Here is a 24,310-nt window from a genome sequence, read left to right on the forward strand (position 1 = left end):
TATGACAGCACCCCTTAATAAGGCACTGGAAGTTTACATTGTGTGGAAAAATTAATTAGAAAACTCTCTTACCAGAAGCTAGATCTAAATTGACCAAAGTTTGGATTATAAGAACACCTCACTACCACCAGGAATACTGGACCACAGGCTAACGGATTATACTGTACAGACATGGGCACTGCTTATTTCTTGTACATGATGGAAAGGTGAGATGATTTTTTTTTTTTTAAGTTTCTTTTAAAGAGAAAGTTTGTTAGCATCAGCATACGTTTCTAGATATTACTAATGTGCCGAAGAGGTTTTTGGTGCCGTACCCAAAATAATGTCAAAAATAGTAATGCATCTTGGAGATTTTCATTTCCGGAGATTTATCTACACCAGTGTCCCTCAACTCCAGTCCTCAAGAGCCACCAACAGTGCAGGTTTTCAGGATTTCCTTAGCATTGCACATGGGTTGGTTTAGTCATCTATGCATGAAATTAAATGATCACCTTGGAATACTAAGGAAATCCTGAAAATATGCCCTGTTGTTTGCTCCTGAGGACTGGAGTTGGGTAACACTGATCTACACCATAGCACGGTTAACTTATCAGCAACCTTTATAATGGAATTCCCTTATAATGGTTGGGAATTTACATATGAAGGTTATTGGTAAGTTAATGGATGTTGACTTCTAATAAATAGACGAACTCTTAAAATGGTAACATGTTTTTTTTTTATTTTCCAATATATCCAACTTAGGATACCATCTTCAGAAATGTAAAATTAGGGTTCACAAACTGCTTTTATAACATTAATAATAATAAAAAAAAAGTAGGAATTTGTAAATGAAAAAGTTGTATTTACAAAATATACATTTCTGTTACCCAAAAACATAAAATTACACTTATGAAATCTGTCAGCTTAAATTATATAGATACTACAAAATTAAATTATAAGACATTTAAAGGGTATGCGAAATCTAGCGACTTGCACTTATAAGGCCAATGTTTGATAATCTGGTCTTCCTAGGATATGTTCATGATAGAGAAGAATCTTAAATATTTTACTTCCTAGCTATATTCTCTTTGGAGGACTGCCTTAGAGAGAGTACCTAAAAGGGCAGTTACATCTTTCAGCTAGATTAAGTGGAAGGTATGCGCTACCCCTTAAATTTACAACAACAAAAAAAAAAAAGAAAAAAACAATACAATAACTTAGAAGTAACCTGTGAGTTTTTTTCTAAGTGTACAATTATCAGGCGTCTTAGACACTTTGGATTGTATGTTTACAGGTTTTAGTTTTTAATTAACGGTTTTAATATACAACCATGATAGGGATAAGGTGATGTTCACATTGCACTTGGTCTAGCGTATTCTTGGTTCTTCTAACCGCCAACACAAAAAAAGTGTCCTTTTGTCAGATGTCTGACCAGTATGTTTGTTTGTATACCTTTCAACTGTACTGAAAAATGTAGTGTGATCAAACAGGCTTCCGACCATGGAGGATACCAAACACATCCTGACACAAACATAATTGCTCTGAAATACAGATAGTTCAAACTTTTTCGCCTGAAAGCCGTATAAAGAGTGGATAAAGAAAAAGGGAAGTTTGCGTTAAAAAGCGGCAATTTTGCTTGCTTCTCGCACCCCACTTAAGTAGGCTCCAGTGACAGTCTGTGGAAAATGTCGATTCGTGGCCTGTAAAAATGACAAAAACACCAGATATTTGATGAATAGAGAATTAAAATATATATATTATATATAAAATCTTTATTTTTTTTAATCACTTTTTCTGTTATCTTTATTAACTTTTGTTTTAATTTGTATTCGAAGGAAGATATTCACTTTTTGAGCCAGCCTTGGCACTCAGCTGGTATTGCCAGACAGAAAGTATTTTATAAAAGCAAATTAAATAGAGAATGTCTCCCAGAAGAATCAAAAGCTATGAGGATCGCACTATATGCCTCAATAGGCTAACATTAGTATTTTCATCTCAAAAGACAAATCTCCCTTAATAGGATTAGTTTATGACAGCCCTGCGCGGACTTTTCGAGCCTATAGCTATCACTTTAAATTTGTGAGCCTCAACTATTTCAGTGCCAAGGTTAATCATTGGATCACAAAGTCTACAGTCACTGGACGATGAGGTCACATGACGTCTCAACACACTAGATCAGGAAAAGCTGTATAATTTACAAAAGGAATATTTCACAGATTTTTCTTATTCCTTGTTTTGGACATTTGAATACAGTAATTAACCTTTGCATTACAGCTACATGTGAATAAGATTATATATGTATTATGCTTTGTTTAAATAGCGCCATTAATTCCACAGTTCTTTACAGTCATCATCATCACAGTCTACCTGTATGTCTTTGGAGTGTGGGAGGAAAGCGGACTACGCAGAGGAAACCCACGCAAACACAGGGAGAACATACAAACTCCTTGCAGATGTTGTCCTTGGTGGAATTTAACCCCTTAACGACCGCCGATACGCCTTTTAACGGCGGTAAATAAGAATACAGGGGGTTTTACACGCTACGACATCGCTAATGCGAAGTCGTTGGGGGTCACGGAATTGGTGACGCACATCCGGCCGCATTAGCGATGCCGTTGCGTTTGACACCTATGAGCGATTTTGCATCGTCGCAAAAACGTGCAAAATCGCTCATCGGTGACATGGTAGTCCATTCTCAAATATCGTTACTGCAGCAGTAAGGAAGTTGTTCCTCGTTCCTGCGGCAGCACACATCGCTCCGTGTGACACCGCAGGAACGAGGAAGCTCTCCTTACCTGCCTCCCGGCCGCTATGCGGAAGGAAGGTGGTGGGCAGGATGTTACATCCCGCTCATCTCCGCCCCTCCGCTTCTATTGGGCGGCGGTTCAGTGACGCAGCTGTGATGCTGAACGAACCGCCCCCTTAGAAAGGAGGCGGTTCGCTGGTCACAGTGACGTCGCCTGGCAGGTAAGTACGTGGGACGGGTCTGGGCGATGTGCGGCACGGGCAGCGATTTGCCCGTGTCACACAAAAGATGGGGGCGGGTACCCACGCTAGCGATATCTGTACCGATATCGCAGCATGTAAAGCCCGCTTACTTCTTCCGATCCGCCGCTTTTTTACGGCAGTCGGAAAAAAGGGTATAACGCCCCCCAGAGTCAGAAAATCTCCGGAGTTTCAGCTACCGGGGGTAGCTGAGACCCTGGAGATCATGATTGCAGGCCGGTTTTTCGGGTCCCCGCTCACATGATCACTGGTATACACTGTATACTGATGATCACGTTACAGTAAATGACAGCGCCGGTAAAAAATGATTTATCTCCCATCTGGCATGATCAAACATGTCAGATGAGAGATAAGTGTCCTCCACGGTCCCCCATTGTCGCCAAAGTGCCCCCCCGACCCCCAACCCCCTCCCGAAAATCCAAGATGGCGGCACGCACAGCAGCGTGCCGGCCGCATTTACCCATTTCCTCTGATTTCTGTCGCATGTGCCATGACACATGCAACAGAAAACTGCTCCCCAGGCCCTGCCAGGTCACCCCCTATTCCCCTCGGTGTCCCCCGTACCTTTTACAGCCTTCATCCACCACGATCCCTCCTTCACAGTGCACGCTGGTCACATGCGCAAGAGCGGCTGTCAGCCAGCTTCCTGTGTTCAGTGTGAGCTGTGGAGCTGTGCTGGCTGCACAGACACTGCAACTGTGACCCGGGGAGGGTAGGTGCAGATTCTTTGCACCCATTCTCCTCAAGTGGAGGGTCTGCACTCCCAGAAAATGGGGGATACGTTCCCTGAGCGTGTCCCCATATTCTAGAAGGTCCAGAATCGTCGTGGGACTTCCAAAATGGATTACAGGGGACCAGTTTTTTTTTTTCTTTTCAATAAATTGGTGAAAGAGGGAATGTTTTGGGGAGTGTTTTTTCAAATTTTTTTTTTTGTCAATTTTTTTATTACTGTCAATTAGTTATGTCTGGTATCAAATAGACACCGTGACATCACTAATTGCTGGGCTTGATGCCAGGTGACATTACACATCTGGTATCAACCCCATATATTACCCAGTTTGCCACCGCACCAGGGCAACGGGATGAGTTGGGGGCGCAGCGCCAGGATTGGCGCATCTAATGGATACGCCACTTCTGGGGCGGCTGCGGCCTGCTATTTTTAGGCTGGGAAGAGTCCAATAACCATGGCTCTTCCCACACTGAGAATACCAGACCCCAGCTGTCAGCTTCACCTTTGCTGGTGATCTAATATGGGGGGGATCCCACGTTTAATTATTTATTTATAAATAAATAAAAAAAAAAAAAAAAAAACAGCTTAGGGAGCCCTCCAAATTGATCACCACACAAGATGAAGCTGTCAGCTGTGGTTTGCAGGCTACAGCTGTCTGCTTTACCCTAGCTGGCTATCAAAAATTGGGGGGACCCCACGTCATTTATTTTACTTTTTAATTTTTGGGGGGGGGGGCTAATTACAAAGATGGGCACCCTTTAGTGCTACATGAAAGGCACTAAAGGGCGCCAGCTTAGAATATGCAGGGGGTGGGATGTTATATATGTTTGACATCTATCCATTCATCCATTGTAGCATTTTACGCTGTGTGCCCACAATCAAGGTTTGCAGCGTTTTGGACGCGGTGTGTTTTCCCTGCATCCATAACGCTGCGTTGTGCAGTAGAAGCACAGAGGAAGGATTTTTAGAAATCCCGTGCCCACTGTGCTTCTTTTCTCCGCAGCATAAACCGACCTGTGGTGCAGCTTCCCGAGCCTCAGCATGTCAATTTATGCTGCGGAGACAAGAGTGTTCTCTGCAGGTAGAGTAGAGCTAAAGTCCACAGCAGCCTGAACCCAAATCGTGGGCATGGGCAGCTGCGTTCTCCAGTGGACAACACTCACATATCTGCAGGAAGGCTGACACTGTGTACTAGACGCCGGGTCGCTGGATCATGGCCACACAGCCTAACAGGGAGAATATTGTTGCTACAGCAACATTTTTGTGAAGTACCTTGTGGATTCAAAATGGTTACTATACTCCTGAATAAAATCCTTGAGGGGTCCAGTTTCCAAAATGGGGTCACTTGTGGCGGGGTTTCTGATGTATAAGTACCCAAGAAGCCCTGCTAATGTGACATGGTGCGCGCAATTTATTTCAACTTTTCCAAAATTCAAATGGTGCTCCTTCCATTCCAAGCCCTCCCATTTATCCAAACAGGTTTTTTGGCCACATGTGAGTTATCCCTGCGCTCACAAGAAATTGGATAACAATCTGTGAAGTCCACGTTTTGTTGTTGCCTCTTGAAAAAGTGAGAAATGTGATGCTAAATCAACATTTTTGTGGAAAAAAAAATGAAAATTTTCAATATGGCAACCTGAGCTTATCAAATTCTGTGAAGTACTCGTGGATACAAAATGCTCACTATACCCCTAGATAGAAGCCTTAAGGGGTCTAGTTTCCAAAATGGCGTTTCTGCTGTTTAGGTACCTTAGGGGATGTGTAAATGCAACATGGTGCCTGCAATCTGTTTCAGCCAAATTTGCTTTCCAAAATTAAAATATTGCCCCTTTCGTTCCAAGCCCTCCCATTTGCCCAAACAAAGGTTTCTGACCACATGTGGGGTATCTTATAGGGTTCTTATAATAAAGCTATGTATTAATATCGTTGCAAGTTTATACTTGGTCTAATCATTCTCATCTCTTTTAGGCACAATAAACGTCGTCACGGAATCACACCATCATGCTACCAGCGTTCACGGATTCTCCTATTTCACATACCCAGTGTGTGTGCGCATGCGCGCGCCGCCGCAGGGATCATTATGGCCCCGTGCCCGCGCTCGCGTCTGCCATGCACGGAGCCACTCCTCCCACGTCCCAGCGCCATCTGTGGGGCGCGGGCGCATTCGGGATTCCCCTTACAGGGTTCCCCCGCGTGTGTGCGCGCGCTTGCGCTCCATGGGCGATGCGGTTCACTCACTTAAGTAGTCTGTGGCCAGTCGGCGCGCGTGCGCGGGGGTGCCCCTCCCCTCCGGGGGGGTGCTCCTGCGCTTGCGCGTGTCTGGTTCCACGTGCAGCGGTGCGCTCCACCAATAGAACGCACGGTCCTTCCCTCGCCTGCGCCGTCTGTGGTCCACCGGCGCGCATGCGGGGTGCCCGCCCCGGCGCATGCGCGCGGCTGCGTTCCACGGGCGGCGCTGCGTTTCACCAGCAGGACTTCCTGCTCACGTGCCCCGTTTAGCTTTAAATGGCGACCACCATACACGAACCAGCACTTCTGGACTCCACAGGCTCCTACCCCACGCACAGCTTTCCATCCCCACGGGAATCACCACTGCATTCTGCATACTCAGGTAATGGGCAAGGGCTTAGGCCTACCTATGTCATACTTCCAACGGTAGATACAATTAGCAGTTGATTTTCATAATCTTACAGATCCCTGCAGGGGGGCTGTACACACAGGGTCTTTATACCCTATAGAAGCTCTAACAATGGAATAAGGTTGGTGTCATATCCCCCAATATGTTGAAATAATCACTGCCAGAACATAGAGTACATAAATATACGTGAAAACTTTCTATACAGTTAGGTCCAGAAATATTTGGACAGTGACACAATTTTCCCGAGTTGGGCTCTGCATGCCACCACATTGGATTTGAAATGAAACCTCTGCAACAGTATTCAAGTGCAGATTGTAACGTTTAATTTGAAGGTTTGAACAAAAATATCTGATAGAAATTGTAGGAATTGTACCTATTTCTTTACAAACACTCCACATTTTAGGAGGTCAAAAGTAATTGGACAAATAAACCAAACCCAAACAAAATATTTGTATTTTCAATATTTTGTTGCGAATCCTTTGGAGGCAATCACTGCCTTAAGTCTGGAACCCATGGACATCACCAAACGCTGGGTTTCCTCCTTCTTAATGCTTTGCCAGGCCTTTACAGCCGCAGCCTTCAGGTCTTGCTTGTTTGTGGGTCTTTCCGTCTTAAGTCTGGATTTGAGCAAGTGAAATGCATGCTCAATTGGGTTAAGATCTGGTGATTGACTTGGCCATTGCAGAATGTCCCACTTTTTTGCACTCATGAACTCCTGGGTAGCTTTGGCTGTATGCTTGGGGTCATTGTCCATCTGTACTATGAAGCGCCGTCCGACCAACTTTGCGGCATTTGGCTGAATCTGGGCTGAAAGTATATCCTGGTACACTTCAGAATTCATCCGGCTACTCTTGTCTGCTGTTATGTCATCAATAAACACAAGTGACCCAGTGCCATTGAAAGCCATGCATGCCCATGCCATCACGTTGCCTCCACCATGTTTTACAGAGGATGTGGTGTGCCTTGGATCATGTGCCGTTCCCTTTCTTCTTCAAACTTTTTTCTTCCAATCATTCTGGTACAGGTTGATCTTTGTCTCATCTGTCCATAGAATACTTTTCCAGAACTGAGCTGGCTTCATGAGGTGTTTTTCAGCAAATTTAACTCTGGCCTATCTATTTTTGGAATTGATGAATGGTTTGCATCTAGATGTGAACCCTTTGTATTTACTTTCATGGAGTCTTCTCTTTACTGTTGACTTAGAGACAGATACACCTACTTCACTGAGAGTGTTCTGGACTTCAGTTGATGTTGGGAACGGGTTCTTCTTCACCAAAGAAAGTATGCGGCGATCATCCACCACTGTTGTCATCCGTGGACGCCCAGGGCTTTTTGAGTTCCCAAGCTCACCAGTCAATTCCTTTTTTCTCAGAATATACCCGACTGTTGATTTTGCTACTCCAAGCATGTCTGCTATCTCTCTGATGGATTTTTTCTTTTTTTTCAGCCTCAGGATGTTCTGCTTCACCTCAATTGAGAGTTCCTTAGACCGCATGTTGTCTGGTCACAGCAACAGCTTCCAAATGCAAAACCACACACCTGTAATCAACCCCAGACCTTTTAACTACTTCATTGATTACAGGTTAACGAGGGAGACGCCTTCAGAGTTAATTGCAGCCCTTAGAGTCCCTTGTCCAATTACTTTTGGTCCCTTGAAAAAGAGGAGGCTATGCATTACAGAGCTATGATTCCTAAACCCTTTCTCCGATTTGGATGTGAAAAACTCTCATATTGCAGCTGGGAGTGTGCACTTTCAGCCCATATTATATATATAATTGTATTTCTGAACATGTTTTTGTAAACAGCTAAAATAACAAAACTTGTGTCACTGTCCAAATATTTCTGGACCCAACTGTATGTCATAGTTTCAAGGACTTGGGAGTCTTAATCTTTTAGTACATAACATTGATCTTGATACGTATTGTGGTGAGTGACAAGGGTTATGCATATTGGTTTGTCTCCCCCCCCTATAGATGTCTCAGGGTGATATGCTCTGTTTTCTTTGTGTTTCACGCAATTCAGTGGGTCCCATACTACAGCAATCCAATGAACGTTATGTCCATGAGAGACTCAATCCATAGATAATAGTAAAGGTAATCTCATACATATACCTATATCCCCTTTTCAATATGTTATTCCATATGGAGTCACAAGAGCTAGATATCTCTTTGGGATGACCCCCTCTGGGGGATGTTCCGGTATAACAGTTTGTTTCCCTTGTATTTCATGCCATTTAGTGGGCCTTACGCTACAGCATTCAAATGAACGTTGTGTCTACAAGAGATGTACCCTATAGACAATAGCAAAGGTAATTTCACCAGAAACCTTTAGACTTATATCCTCTGTTTTACATCTTACACCCATCGGTCCCTGTTTCTCCTCATGCATATGGAATATATGTATTTGTCTCAGACGACTTTGTTCTTTACCTTAGGTTGATTACTAATGTCCATTGCCAACACATGTGGACATATTTTCACCATTCTAGCATCATATACGTTCCCTGTGGTATGTATTGTTTTGCATTATAAAAACTTTCTACTTTGGTCAAATAAGGACTAATAGCTCTCAACCTCTGGACTATTGATTGTTCACACCAAAACGTGTACCTAGGTTTAATTTATTTCTTTTATTTTCATTGTTTTTTGGAAACGAATATTTGCCAATTTTTGTCTCATGCACTGTGAAAAGTGGATTTACATGTATGTGAAAATAACATTTTGTACTTATTGTTGTATCTTTTTGTTTTCTCAGTGATCATTTAATTTGATAAAGGCCTGACTGTATGGCCGAAACCTCATATTTTTTTTCAATATACCTTTGCATGAATAAAATTGGAATCAAAAGCATCAACATCTCTCTATTTTTTCATGTTCTTTGAGTGCCAGAGTTGACTTTCTATACACATGTGGGGTATCGGCGCGCTCATAAGAAAGTGGGTAACAAAGTGTGAGGTCCAATTTTTGATGTTCCCTCTTGAATAAGTAAGAAATTTAGTGCTAAAGCAACATTTTTAGGTAAAATGTTAATTTTTATTTTTTTTCATTCCACATTACTTTAGTTCCTGTGAAGCACCTGAAGGGTTAATAAACTTCTTTGATGTGACTGAGTACCTTGAGGGGTGCAGATTTTAGAGTGGGGTCACTTTTGGGTATTTTCTGTCACTTAGGCCTCTCAAAGTCACTTCAAATGTGATGTGGTCCCCAAAAAAATGGTTTTGTAAAATTTTGTTGAAAAAAAATGGGAAATTGCTGATGAACTTTGAACCCTTTTAACTTCCTAACCCCAAAAAATGTTGTTTCAAAAATTGCGCTGATGTAAAGTAGACAAGTGGGAAATGTTATTTATTAACTATTTTGGGTGACATAACTCTCTGGTTTATGGGCATAAAAATTAAAAGTTTAAATTTTTTTGACAAATTTCAGATTTATCCACAAATAAAATAAAAAAAATATCATCCTAAATTTACCTCTAACATGAAGCCCAATATGCCACGAAAAAAACAAACAAACAATCTCAGAATCACCGGGATCCATTGAAGCGTTCCAGAGTTCTAACATTATAAAGTGACACTGGTCAAAATTACAAAATATGGCCTGGGCATTAAGTACAAAACTGGCTTCGTTCTTAAGAGGTTAAACCCAGGATCCCAGCGCTGCAAAGAAACAATGCCAACCATTGTGCCAACATAATGAAACAGCAGCTGTAAAAACACACCACTCTTTTGCCATCAGTCAATTCAATAGGTGCTAAAAAGAAACTCTGGCACTGCCATGCAAGCGACTTAGGAAAGCTCAATATTCACATACAGACATTTACATTAAAGGCTTATTCCCATCTCCAAGATCCTATCTCAATATGTAGTAGACATAATAATAATAATAATAATAATAATAATAATAATAATAATAATAATAAATCATATTATTAGCAAATACCACCAATAAGAAATGTAGTATAGTTCTCCTAATATAGCTATGTCTCTTACCTTATGTGCAGGGCATTACAGTAGCTTAGGTGGTTACGACCACGAGCAACTAACTGTCACTAGATGAGTGATCATAACTATGGGTACCTAAGCTGCAACGCCCTGCACATGAGGTAAGCAAAATGGCGAATCAGACCTATACTACACTTCTAGTTGGAGGTATTTTCTAATATAATTACAACTACTACATATTGGGATAGGATCTTGGAGATGGGAATAACCCTTTAAGTGCAGAGTGCTAAGAGCTGCAGAGCGCTGACTGAAGAGAGGTGTGGCTTAGCCAACCACTGCTGTATACTAGTAAGCATGGAAGTTGCTAAAAAAATATATAGTTAGTTTTTTTTTTTTTTATAAAAAACAAACATTATTTGGTTTTACATTTTTGCAACAAAATTCAGATTTAATGGAAAAAAAAAGAAGCTTTATGTTGACTGGTACTGCCAATTCAGTTCTTTTTTTCGTTTGACATTTCTAGTCTTTTGAAGTCAAGCAGAAGAACTCCTCTATAAATATTTGATTTCTTACCTCGCCTGCAAAAAATATTTTTCCTTGAATATCTTCAGCTAGAATGTCATAAGCCTCTCCACTGCCTCCAGTCTTGACAAAACTGTAAGCCATCTGTGCCCAAGGGTCTTTAGACCACCGAGTTACAAAGTATTTCACTGGGGATGGTACATTCTGCATCAGGAAAGAGGTTTACACCGTTAATCTTCCAATGTTAATAAAATCTCTATTCAAGAGTGAAAGGCTAGCAAACAAGTGTTCAGCTGTGCAGGCTGCCTCCAATCTTAGGCCATGTGCCCACGGGAGCTTTTTGCTGCGGAGTTTGCCACGGAAAACCTGCGGATTTTTCTGGATTTTCCAGATAAATCCGCAGGTTCTAGCATGTACAGGCACTCCCCATGTTACCCTATAGGACATGGGGAGTGTCTGTGTCCACGCTGCGGAAAGTGCGGCTGCGGAATCTCCTGCGGAGATCCCTCAGCCGCACCTAACTGCATGTCAATTATTCATGCGGATTTACTTGCGGAGATCCCAGCCCTCCGCTATGGAGATAGAGGCCGGGACGTCCGCAGGTAAAATCGCGTGAATCTCCGCATGTTTCCCGCAGCTATTCCGCTGGAAACTCGCAGCTAAAAATAGCTGCGGCTGCCGGCGGGCAGCTGCGGGAAACATGCGGCCGTACCTGCGAATATATCCGCAGGTACCAGCGTCCCGTGGGCACATGGCCTTACACTGGTTATAAAAGGTATGCATGCCACAATGTTGAAAACCAACAGCGATACCTATGTAAACGTGTTTACATATGTTACAGTTGGCAGTAATTCCAGTTTTTTGCACATTTGTTCCCCCGTCCCATGACATCAGCCACAACAGGGGGAGAGGGAGTACCACCTCTTATCTGGCAGCATCTGCAACCCGTCTTTGGATTAGTACTCCTGTTGATGTTACATGTGCGTCTTACTCGTTTAAAAAGATTAAACCCAGTATCAAGTTCAACTTGCACATCAATGAGCCTTGGCGGCTAGGGCTATAACCCTATTGCTAGCTCATCTGTTGTCCTCCTTTTACCATTCTCGTTAAGTTGTAACCATTGAATACCAGGAACCATCCACAAGACCTTCCATTTTGTAGATGCACTTTACCAGTCTTAAGACGGTCACACTTTTGCATTTTTCTTGCCTCCAACATATCATATGGAAGATGCAAAATAGGTGTTTTGCCATGGCTTTGCAAACAAATCACAGCATTTTGTTTGCAATCACAGCAATAAGTGGTTACATAAAAATCATTTTGTAGGTGAAGCAGCAGGAGAAGACAGTAGTGATGAGCAGTCCAGCTCTTTTTGGTGATCCGGCTCACATGGCTCCGTTCATCAAAAAAAAGAGAATTTTGTTTACTTACCGTAAATTCTTTTTCTTATAGTTCCGTATTGGGAGACCCAGCACCCTCCCTGTTGCCTGTTGGCAGTTTCTTGTTCCGCGTGTTATCACCGGCTGTTTTCGTGGACAGAGTCTCCGGTTGTTCCGGTTCTTGCTCTGTTTTTACTTGTGGGTGGCTATTCTCCTTCAGCTTTTGCACTAAACTGGCTAGATCTGGTTCTCCAGGGGGTGTATAGGCTCAGAGGGAGGAGCTACACTTTTTAGTGTAGTACTTTGTGTGTCCTCCGGAGGCAGAAGCTATACACCCAAAGTACTACACTAAAAAGTGTAGCTCCTCCCTCTGAGCCTATACACCCCCTGGAGAACCAGATCTAGCCAGTTTAGTGCAAAAGCTGAAGGAGAATAGCCACCCACAAGTAAAAACAGAGCAAGAACCGGAACAACCGGAGACTCTGTCCACGACAACAGCCGGTGATAACACGCGGAACAAGAAACTGGCAACAGGGAGGGTGCTGGGTCTCCCAATACGGAACTATAAGAAAAAGAATTTACGGTAAGTTAACAAAATTCTCTTTTTCTTTATCGTTCCTATGGGAGACCCAGACATTGGGACGTCTCAAAGCAGTCCATGGGTGGGAATAAACAAAAAAACTGAGAAGTAGGCAGAGCCTAACTTCACAAATGGGCGACAGCCGCCTGAAGGATGCGTCTGCCCAAGCTCGCATCTGCCGAAGCATGAGCATGCACTTGGTAGTGCTTTGAAAAGGTATGCAGGCTAGTCCAAGTGGCAGCCTGACAGACCTGCTGAGCTGTAGCCTGGTGCCTGAAAGTCCAAGAGGCACCGACAGCTCTGGTCGAGTGTGCCTTGATCCCCGGCGGGGGAGGCACCTGAGAACACTGGTAGGCATCGGAAATGGTCGACCTAATCCAACGGGCTAAGGTCGGCTTAGAAGCAGAGAGGCCCTTACGCCGACCTGTGGTTAGCACAAAAAGAGAGGTGCACCGCCTAAGAGCAGCGGTGCGAGACACATAGATCCGGAGCGCCCGCACCAGATCCAGAGTATGCAACGCTTTTTCAAAGCGATGAACAGGAGCCGGACAAAAGGAAGGCAGGGTAATGTCCTGGTTAAGGTGGAAAGGAGAAACCACCTTAGGGAGAAAGTCCGGAGTCGGACGGAGAACCACCTTGTCTTGATGAAAAACCAAAAAAGGTGACTCCGTAGAAAGCGCAGCCAAATCAGAGACTCTCCTGAGGGAAGTTATGGCCACTAGAAAGACCACTTTCTGTGAAAGACGAGACAAAGAAACCTCCCTAAGAGGCTCAAAGGGGGGTTTCTGCAAGGCCGTGAGGACCAAATTGAGGTCCCAGGGATCCAAGGGCCGCCGGTAAGGCGGAATGATGTGAGACGCGCCCTGCATGAAGGTGCGGACCTGAGCCAGCCGGGCGATACGCCGCTGGAACAGCACTGACAGAGCCGAGACTTGTCCCTTGAGAGAATTGAGGGACAGTCCTAGCTGCAGACCGGACTGTAGAAAGGACAGAAGGGTCGGCAAGGAAAAGGCCAAGGAGGATGGCCGGAAGAGCGACACCAGGACAGGAACATTTTCCAAGTCCTGTGATAGATTCTGGCCGAGGAAGACTTCCGTGCCCGAGTCATAGTGGAAATGACTTCAGGAGGAATACCAGAAGCAGTCAAGATCCAGGACTCAAGAGCCACGCCGTCAATCTGAGAGCCGCAGAATTCTGGCGGAAAAACGGACCTTGTGAGAGAAGGTCTGGACAGTCCGGAAGATGCTACGGCACCTCTACGGACAGATGGAGCAGGTCTGGGTACCAAGCTCACCTGGGCCAGTCCGGAGCAATGAGGATGACCCGACGGCCCTCCATTCTGATCTTGCGCAGGACTCTGGGCAAGAGAGCTAGAGGGGGAAACACGTAGAACAGACGAAACTGGGACCAGTCTTGAACCAGAGCGTCCGCTGCGAAGGCCTGAGGATCGTGGGAGCGAGCCACGTAAATCGGAACCTTGTTGTGACGGGATGCCATTAGATCCACTTCCGGACTGCCCCACTTGCGGCAGATTGACCGAAACACTGCCGGATGCAGGGACCACTCGCCACTGTCCACGGTTTGACGGCTGAGATAATCTGCCTCCCAGTTTTCCACGCCTGGGATGTGGACTGCGGATATTGTGGACTTGGAGTCCTCCGTCCATTGAAGGATGCGTTGTACCTCCAACATTGTCAGGCGGCTGCGTGTCCCGCCTTGGTGATTGATGTAGGCAACTGCTGTCGCGTTGTCTGACTGGACTCGGATGTGCTTGCCCGCCAAAAGGTGGTGAAAGGCTAGGAGAGCTAGAAGCACAGCTCTGGTTTCCAGCACATTGATCAAGAGGGCTGATTCGGACGGAGTCCAAGTGCCCTGTGCTCGGTGGTGGAGACATACCGCTCCCCAGCCGGATAGACTGGCATCCGTGGTGAGGATCACCCAAGACGGGGCCAGGAAGGAGCGTCCCTGAGACAGAGAGGGGCCGAAGCCACCACTGAAGGGAGCCCCTGGTCTGTGGCGACAGAGCCACTAGCCTGTGCAAGGAGGAAGTCCGCTTGTCCCAACAGCGGAGAATGTCCAGCTGCAGAGGACGCAGATGGAACTGGGCAAAGGGAACAGCCTCCATTGACGCCACCATCTGACCCAGCACCTGCATCAGGTGCCTGATGGAATGACGGTGGGGCCTCAGCAGAGAGCGCACCGCCAGGTGGAGGGACTGCTGTTTGACTAAGGGCAGCTTCACAAGTGCCGGCAGAGTCTCGAACTGCATTCCTAGGTACGTGAGCCTCTGGGTCGGAGTCAGAGTGGATTTGGGCAGATTGACAAGCCACCCGAATTGGGCTAGAGTGGCGAGAGTGAGCGAGACACTCCGCTGACAGTCTGCGCTGGATGAAGCCTTGACTAGAAGGTCGTCCAGGTAAGGAATCACTGCCAACCCCTGGAGGTGCAGAACCGCAACCACTGCTGCCATGACCTTGGTGAATACTCGAGGGGCGGTGGCTAACCCGAAGGGGAGAGCCACGAATTGGAAATGTTCCTCTCCGGTTGCAAAACGTAGCCAACGCTGGTGTGAAACTGCAATTGGCACATGCAGATAGGCATCTCTGATGTCGATGGATGCCAGGAAATCTCCTTGGGTCATTGAGGCAATGACTGATCGCAGAGACTCCATGCGAAAATGCCTCACCTGAACATGCTTGTTGAGAAGCTTGAGATCCAGGATGGGCCGGAAGGAACCGTCCTTTTTGGGGACTAGGAAGAGATTTGAGTAGAAACCTCTGAACCGTTCCCGGGCAGGAGCCTGTACAATTACTCCGTTGGCCTGCAAGGATGCCACGGCCTGAGAGAAGGCGGCGGCCTTGGAGCAGGGGGGAGTTGAGAGAAAAAATCTGTTTTGCCGGCTGGAAGAGAATTCTATCCTGTAGCCGTGGGAGATGATATCCCGCACCCACTGATCGGAGACGTGTTGAAACCACACGTCGCCAAAGTGGGAGAGCCTGCCACCGACTAAGGACGTTGCTGACGCGGCCAGATAGTCAAGAGGAGGCTGCCTTCGTGGCAGCAGCTCCTGCGGTCTTTTGTGGACGCGCCTTTGTGCGCCAGTTGGGTTTTTGGTCCTTGGCTGAGTTAGTGGACGAGGCCGAGGGCTTAGAGGATAACCAGTTGGAGGAACGAAAGGAATGAAACCTCGACTGGTTCCTACCCTGGGCAGGTTTCCTGGTTTTAGTTTGTGGCATGGAAGTACTCTTCCCGCCAGTAGCTTCCTTAATAATTTCATCCAGTTGTTCACCGAATAGCCTGGATCCAGCAAAAGGGAGTCCAGCAAGGTACTTCTTTGAAGAAGCATCTAGCTTCCACTCTCGAAGCCACAAGATCCTGCGGATAGCGAGGGAATTAGCCGAAGCCACCGCAGTGCGGTGAGAAGCCTCCAGCATGGCAGACATGCCATAGGATGAAAAAGCTGAAGCTTGGGAAGTTAAGGCAACCATTTCGGGCATAGATTCCCTGGTGAGGGAATGCATCTCCTCTAGAGAAGCAGAGATGGCTTTGAGAGCCCACACTGCTGCAAAAGATGGGGAGAAAGAGGCCCCAGCCACCTCATATACAGATTTGGCCAGAAGGTCAACCTGGCGGTCAGTGGAATCCTTAAGAGACATGCCATCAGCCACTGATACAACGGTCCGGGCTGAGAGTCTAGACACCGGAGGGTCTACCTTTGGTGAATGAGCCCACTCCTTGACCACCTCAGGTGGAAAGGGAAAACGGTCATCAGAACCACGCTTTGGGAAGCGTTTGTCAGGACAGGCCCTAGGCTTGGTCACAGTGGCCTGAAAACTGGAGTGGTTAAAGAACACACTCCTTGTCCTCTTAGGCAAGGTAAACTGGTGCTTTTCTGCCAGAGAGGGTTGCTCCTCTGATACTGGCGGATTGAGGTCCAGTACAGAATTAATGGATGCAATCAAATCACTAACATGGAGTCACTTTCGGACAGATCAATGGGGCACATGGAGGTAGCCTCCGAGCCCCCAGTAAAGGCATCCTCCTCGTCCTGCGAGTCAGCTCTTGAATCAGAGCCGCGGGACGAGGAAGGAGAGGGGGCCCTGCGTCTCCTTTTAGGAGGACGGGGTCTGGGACCAGATGAAGAATCCTCTGTGAGCTCCGCTGAGAGAGCCCTAGCAGCAGAGGCGCCCTGTGAAGGGGGCTGATGCATGTTCAGCAAAGTCCGGGACAGCTGTCCCATGGAGTCGGCAAAAGACTGGGAGATTGACCTAGAGAAGGATTCTACCCAAGCCGGAGGTTCAGCCACCGGAGCCGAAGCAGCCGGAGGGACCACTGTGGGTGCGATTCCAGGCTGAGGCATTGTCAGGTTAGAGCAGGCATCACAATGTGGATAGGTGCTCGGTTCAGGCAGCACGAGCTTACATGCAGTGCATATTGAGTACAGCCTTGCTCCTCGTGTGAGAGATGCTGCTGAAGTGGGGGCTCTGAGCCAGAATGACCCCCAGAGAGTATATAAGAAGGTCCACAACCGGAGGTTGTGGCTTACCAGACCGTTTGTGTGCCCTCCAGATCCCACAGCCCGGACCCCCAAGCAGCTTAGCAGGGATGCTGCAGCCAGCGCTGATCCAGAGAAAAACGCTGAGAAAATGGCGCCGGAGCGAGGAGAGGGGGCGGGACCTGCTCTGAGAGCGGGATCTCGAGGGCCAAGGAGATTTACAGGGGAGGGGACATGTACTCAGAGAGGAGTGTCCCTCCCCTGTGCCGAACGGCCGCTGGGCGGAGCCGCACTGTCCCTCTGCATGATTGACATGTGAGGGCAGTGAAATCGAAAGTAGGCCTCCGGCGAAGCCGGGGCCTAAATTTAAGTGATGCGGCCGGCGCGCAGGCACCATCGGCGCGGTTCTCAGGCGACAGCCAGAGAACCGGTCGGAAATGTCACAAAAGTTACACAGCACACTCTCCCACCATAATAAAGTACCGGGACCCCCCGAATATAAACGTCTCAGGTACTTAGCTTGCTGAGACGCAGGGTTCCAAGTCCCTGGGGATGAGTGCTCCGTCCAGCAGGATCCTGAAGGGCTGCGGATGGAGACCGGTCTCCTGCAAAGCAAGGAGAACCGTGCTGGCTCCCACTTCAAGCCAGAGCCCGAGGGATGGTGAAGGAGCGCGGCATGTAAGGCTCCAGCCTTGGAATCAACCTTAACAGCACCGCCGACACAGTGGGGTGAGAAGGGACATGCCGGGGGTCCAGACTTGGACCCGCTTTTCTTCAAATGCTTTCCAAAAATGAAAAATCAGATGAGAATGCATGTGTGGATGTATGCCTCCTGAACACAAAGCAATGAACTGGCTAGATCTGGTTCACCAGGGGGTGTATAGGCTCAGAGGGAGGAGCTACACTTTTGAGTGTAGTACTTTGTGTGTCCTCCGGAGGCAGAAGCTATACACTCCATGTCTGGGTCTCCCATAGGAACGATAAAGAAAAGCCGGATCTTTCGGCTCCTAAATGTATCCCTATTAAATATATGTTTTCACCCTAGGTGAACTCATATTTAAGCTGGTGTTAATGTGACTGAAACCCCGCCCACTCACTGTCAAAACCCTACCCACTTGCAACTGGCCAATTAATTTGTTGAGTGGGCGGGATTTAATCTGCTGAACGCCCCAATTTTATACCCAGTGAGAGCCATTAAGAGAATTTAGTGGCTCTCAATGGTGAGCAGGCTCTTTGTCGGATCGGTCTCAACCGATACATCACTAGAAGGAAGAGACTGTTTTCAGCGATACAGGATGACCATTGAATGTGTATGGAAGCCTCACAACTCTTACAACAGATGTAGGGGACAGAGCAGAGGGTTGGGGCATGATGAATTACAACGCCTGAGCCTTTTGTTCCTATGTGAGGTAAGCTATCACCAGAGATGCCGACCACCGGTTTGCCTTCTCTATATTCAGGACATGAGCATATTGGCTCAGTGTGCAAGTCTATGTGGGATAGATATCCTGGACAAAACAAGTAAGGCTGGCTGATATCTAAGGCACCTTACAGACTGATCCAATAACACTACGAATCGTCTTTCATTAAAAAAGTGTAATGTAGTAATTCATAAGCACTCCTTATAGGTGCATGATCATAGGTTCCAGAAAAGTGGATGGTATTTACAGGCTTTTTATGTCATGTCCATATACGTGAGAGCTGACTTTTCAATTTACATATTAAGTAGTATTATGTTCACCTGCTCTTTAAACAGCTCCCTGAGAACCACCATACATTGCTTCACCACCTGCTTGTCATCCATGTCTTTAATGAAATTCACAGCATCTCCAGTAATGACAGACATCAGGATGGCATGTTTACCCTACAGCATAAAATCAAGTGAGAATACAACTCGAAAAAAATGCAATACAATATTTATTATTTTTTTCTTTAGGTTTCACTACTACATTACTCAATTCCATTGTTTGAGTATTTACATATGGATACCATATGCTCTGCTGCAGTTATGTAAAGCATGAAATTGCATGCAAGCAATTCCCCTAAATACTGCTATTAATCCAACCATTTCTTTTTACAATTAAGAGTCACCCAGAATCCAAATAATAGAGAAGACCATTGATATAATAGGTATTTTCAGATTGCAGATTTAAAAAAAGGTAAGGTCTCCCATTTTTTTATTTTTGTATTAATAATAGTGATTATGAAATCAGGTATTAATACAAAATTAAATACACTGTTTATTTAGTTTTCATTTAATGCTAGTTTTACTGAAGCACTGGGCGCTGCCATCATGGATTTGCTGTGTGTAACGACATTACTCACCTCCTTTATGGCAGCCCCCAGAGCATTGGGTCTGATAGACAGACTCCGACCCTATACATAATACAGGAAAGCTCCTTGCTGTGATCTGGAGATGCCCCCTGGGCTGTCCAGATCACAGCAGAGGGAGGATATCACCACCATCTTTGTGCAGCTCACAGCGTATGCTGTGTGCTGCACTTTCCCCCTGTTACCCGCCGAGCTGCTCCCCACTCTGCCAGTCACCCCCCCCCCCAGCCACACTCTGCCATTTACCATTTACCCCCCCACCACCTCCCTCTGCGTGTGCTCACCTCGGGCCTTCTCTGTACTGTGATCGCTAGCAGGACAAGCTGCTGGGGTCGCAGGTCTAAGGTGGCTGGAAGCGGTGATTGCGGCGCGACATCTGTAGCCTGAGCGGCACTGCACTACAGATCATACCTCTTCGCTGCATGTCACCTCGGACCTCCGATCCTGGCCGGCAGCACAGTATATGGGGCGTGAGATACAGTGAGGCGTTCGGAGACAGTCACTGAGCGGGGCATAGGGAGACCGTGGAGCACTAAGCAGCTGTCCTTGGTGACACACTAGACATATTAGGATCACTTTCCAATCCCCAACAAAATGGTTCCGCACTGTGATCCTAAACTTCATCTTCCCTTATCTTTTCGGAAACGCCTAGATTGGGAGGGGTGTGATATACACAGGAGAGCAGATTCCACCCACTTTTACTGCATTTGTAATGTGAGCTAGTTCTACAGTAGCTCTACAGCAGGATATCAGCAGCTGCTCCCACTAGTGTTTGAGTGGAAAATATCAAACTTTTACATTTTTTATTTTTCTTAATTCAAAAACAAATATTATGTCAACATTAATACTTTATATTTTTTCCGTTATTAAAAAAAAAAAAAATTGACGACACCTTTCCTTTAACTTCACACAACCACGCAAAAGGTCACCAGACATGAGATACTCATACAAAAAGTTAAAGCGGGTTTTTGGTTTTCAGAAAATCCTTGTCTTGACGCACTGTTTGTTTTAAAAAAAAATAAAATAAAATTGTATTTTACTCACCTTCACAAGGCCCAGCACCAAGTCGCTGCTGCTATTGTATGCTGCAATGACATTACGTCGACAGCGCTGCAGCCAATAACTGAGCTCAGTGGCTCTGTCTAAGTAAATGGCACAAACCACTCAGCACTGCTCAAAGTGATGCCAGCGCTGTAGAAAATACAAACAGCAGTGGCGGCAACTCAATGCTGGACCAAAAAGGTAAAAGTTTTTTTTTTCTTTATAAAAACAAAGAATGCAAAAAAAACCAAACAACTGCGTTAGGGATCACTGGGTTTCTAAAAAAGATGAGCGATTGCTTTCCACAAACCTGGTCCATGGTCCAGGTCACTGCTCTGACCATGGACTGTAACTGTGTGAATTTTATGAGCTTCCAGGTTCCCTAGCGTGGCATATGATTTGCCAGATTGTTGTAAAGCCATCCATGCAGTGCACAAGTTATGATGCACCAATCCTGCAAATCATAAGCGGAGATCAAGATTCCAAAAAAGGTACAGACATTTGCGCATCTCTTGTCCACAGCCAGAGAGCACTCACCTGTACAGTGACCTGGGGTCAAGCAAAGCGATCGGCTCATCTACACGGAAAGTTCCCATAGCTGGATTTACAAATTATGTAAATTCATGTAACAAAGATTACAGATACCTGTGGATCCATATCGTAAAACACGCCAAACAAACCACGTTTACTAGAGTCTGGGGGAATGTGACCAAAGAAATCAGCTTCATGAATCTTACTATCCCAAAATCTATGAGGAAATTGCAAAGCAATCTGGGAAAAAAAAAAAAAAAAAAGGGTTTAGAGACACACACTGGGCCATTTCACATGTGCACTTAGTATGCACTAAAGTCAGATCTATTTATTGTAAATAACTTCCAAAGACTACAGCACATATAGAAAACAGCCAGAAAGAGTCATTAATTTATTTGAAAAAAATGTAGCATCTTTTGCGTCTCTTGCGAACACAGTGAGAAGGGCTGCTGAGGAGGAGACCATTTAGCCATTTATGACACCCCTAAATCAATGCTATGGAGAGGGTCAGGGTAGGACTGTCTTGTTCTCCAGCCGACAACTAAAGCGCACCGTGTTCTCAGCAACAGTGGGGATGCCAGAAGCTGGACCACCCTTATGTGGCTGACGTTATGGAAGCAAAAAAAAAAAACATCATGGGACTATCCCTTTTCATGGATTTGTCTCTAAAATCATAATAAATAAAACTAACCAGGTTCTAAGCCCCCATTAAACATGCTAGGTACTCAAACACAAAGAAACTATTATAGGCTAAGTAAGAATGCACAAGCTAGAACAATGTGCAGGACCACTGCGGTGCCCATAAACCTTGAAAGCCATAATTACACAAAGCAAGCGATCCTAACACCCCCCCCCCCCCCCCCAAGATGGGTGCCGCATTTTTCGACATATAACAAGACTTGTCAACCCATGAGAATCTTCTCAAAAGTCGGGAGTCATCTTATACAATGGGTGTCGTCTTATTGGGCGTAAAATTAGCCCTCCCTGTGTCCAAAACTATCGGAGTGGTAGCGCATCCCTCTGGCCTGCCCTTGTATCCTATTACCTCCTTCTCTGCCTCTCAGGCACAAAGACCCCTCCGTGATCGCGTCCGGGCTGCTGTCTGCAGTCATGGCTTTACTGCAGTTGAATGCTTTACGGTGGCGGCACAAAGCTTTCAACTGCAGTAAAGCGCTGACAGCAGCGGCGGCCCTGTGTATTGGACGCGATCATGGAGGAGTCTATGTGCTTGCTGTCTGAAAGAAGTACCCCTTGATGATCACGTCCAGTGAACGGAGACGCTGCTGCTTTCAGCGCTTTACAGCAGCTGAATGCTTTCCGGCACAGCTGCCGTAACGCATTCAACTGAAGTAAAAAGCCATGATGGCAGCCTGCAGCGACGGCTCCGTGCACCGGACGAGATCACCGAGAGGTCTATGTGCCTGCGGTCTGCAAGAAGCAGCTGAAGACACCGTGGGGACGAAGGACAGGTGAGAATAATTTTTATTGTGTGTAAACAACAGCATAATAGAGGACAAGATGGTGACCAGTAGGAGGACAATACTAAACAAACAATGGGCACATAACTGCAGAGGACATTACTAAAGAAAGGGGACATTACTAGAGGGTCCATGGAAGGGGCACAAGGATGGGCATATTACTACAAGGGGGGACAAGGATGGGCACATTACATTTTATTGGGATCTATTTTTTTCTTTTGAAATTTTCCAATAGCTGCTCCAGAAGTTTCCCACCCAAGGCTTATACTCAAGTCAATAAGGTTTCCCAGTTTTTTTGTGGTAAAATAGGGGCCTCTGCTTATACTCTAGTATATACGGTATATCCCAAACTCTATATTTTAACTGGAAAAGTTGGGGGTCGTCTTATACGCCAGTCGTCTTATACTACGGAAAATACGGTACTTATTTTAAATAAAAACACAACCTACCTTCTCAATAATTCCAGCTCCAAGGCAATTTATGGCTTTAATCTTTTTCTCTGGTAGAGGAGGATTAAAGTGAATAACATTTCTCTGAAGTAGAGCAAGAGGAGCTGTGACCAGAACCTGCACAAACAGGTCATTTGGATAAAATAAAAAGTTAATTTTAAGTCATTCAGATGCTTTTTAGGCTAAAAGTGAGACCTACAATTATTACTGTAAAAAAAAAAAAAAAAAAAAAAAAAAAAAAACCCCGCAAAAATTAAACTTTTAATTTTGCATTAACTATTTGAGGAAACCAATTTTGGGGCTTGAGGTTTTTCTAGTTCTGAGAAACACAATATATCTAACTATATTATCTTAACAGGGGTTGTCAGGGACTAATGAGATAGTTAATTGTAGTATTTAAGGGTAAATATAGTGCATTAGAATACTTATTTACAGTAAGACAGAATTGGGTATGGTTAAGTAGAAAAATAAAAATTGTGCAATCTTTTTTGAGTTTCATTTGCATAGTGTTAGTGCTCTACAAACTACATGGTAACTATCTGCTGGTAGGAATGGGAACAGTAATGCCAAATTCATATTTTATGCCTTTGGCACAATCAGGACACTTTTATGTCGCACATATCTAATACTCATAGCATTTTTCCTTGATGAGATTGTCTGTGTATAATTTTGGAGTACATAACTTGACCATTTTCTATTCCAATTACATTTCTAGAAGGAATAGAGGTGAAGGGAATTTTGTTTACTTACCGTAAATTCCTTTTCTTCTAGCTCCAATTGGGAGACCCAGACAGTGGGTGTATAGCTACTGCCTCTGGAGGCCGCACAAAGAACTACACTTAAAAGTGTAAGGCCCCTCCCCTTCTGGCTATACACCCTCCCGTAGGAGTACGGATTCCTCAGTTTTAGTACCAAAGCAAGAAGGAGGAAAGCCAATAACAGTTTCAAAAACAAATTCAATCCGATAACAAGATCGGAGAACTTAAGAAACAACATGAACAACATGTGCACCCGAAAAACGAAACCCTAAGAACAAATAGGGCGGGTGCTGGGTCTCCCAATTGGAGCTAGAAGAAAAGGAATTTACGGTAAGTAAACAAAATTCCCTTCTTTTTCGCTCCTAATTGGGAGACCCAGACAGTGGGACGTCCAAAAGCAGTCCCTGGGTGGGTAAAAAGATACCACATGAACGGGCTGTCAGACAGCCTCTT

General features: G+C 45.4%; 1 protein-coding gene across 1 annotated transcript in view; it reads right to left on the reverse strand.

The window, feature by feature from the left end:
• Positions 1–692: 692 nt before the first annotated feature.
• The window catches only part of KDM1B (lysine demethylase 1B), a 118,221-nt gene continuing 94,603 nt past the window's right edge, over positions 693–24,310 (reverse strand). The window contains exons 16-20 of the mRNA XM_075314705.1: positions 23,100–23,216; positions 21,287–21,412; positions 19,011–19,133; positions 10,867–11,019; positions 693–1,679 (exon numbers count right to left, since the gene is read on the reverse strand). Coding sequence (XP_075170820.1) covers positions 1,596–1,679; positions 10,867–11,019; positions 19,011–19,133; positions 21,287–21,412; positions 23,100–23,216 — 603 coding nt within the window. The 3' untranslated portion in view covers positions 693–1,595. The remainder of the gene's footprint in view (positions 1,680–10,866; positions 11,020–19,010; positions 19,134–21,286; positions 21,413–23,099; positions 23,217–24,310) is intronic.

This window comes from Anomaloglossus baeobatrachus, chromosome 6 (assembly GCF_048569485.1).
Source record: "Anomaloglossus baeobatrachus isolate aAnoBae1 chromosome 6, aAnoBae1.hap1, whole genome shotgun sequence".
NCBI lineage: Eukaryota > Metazoa > Chordata > Amphibia > Anura > Aromobatidae > Anomaloglossus > Anomaloglossus baeobatrachus.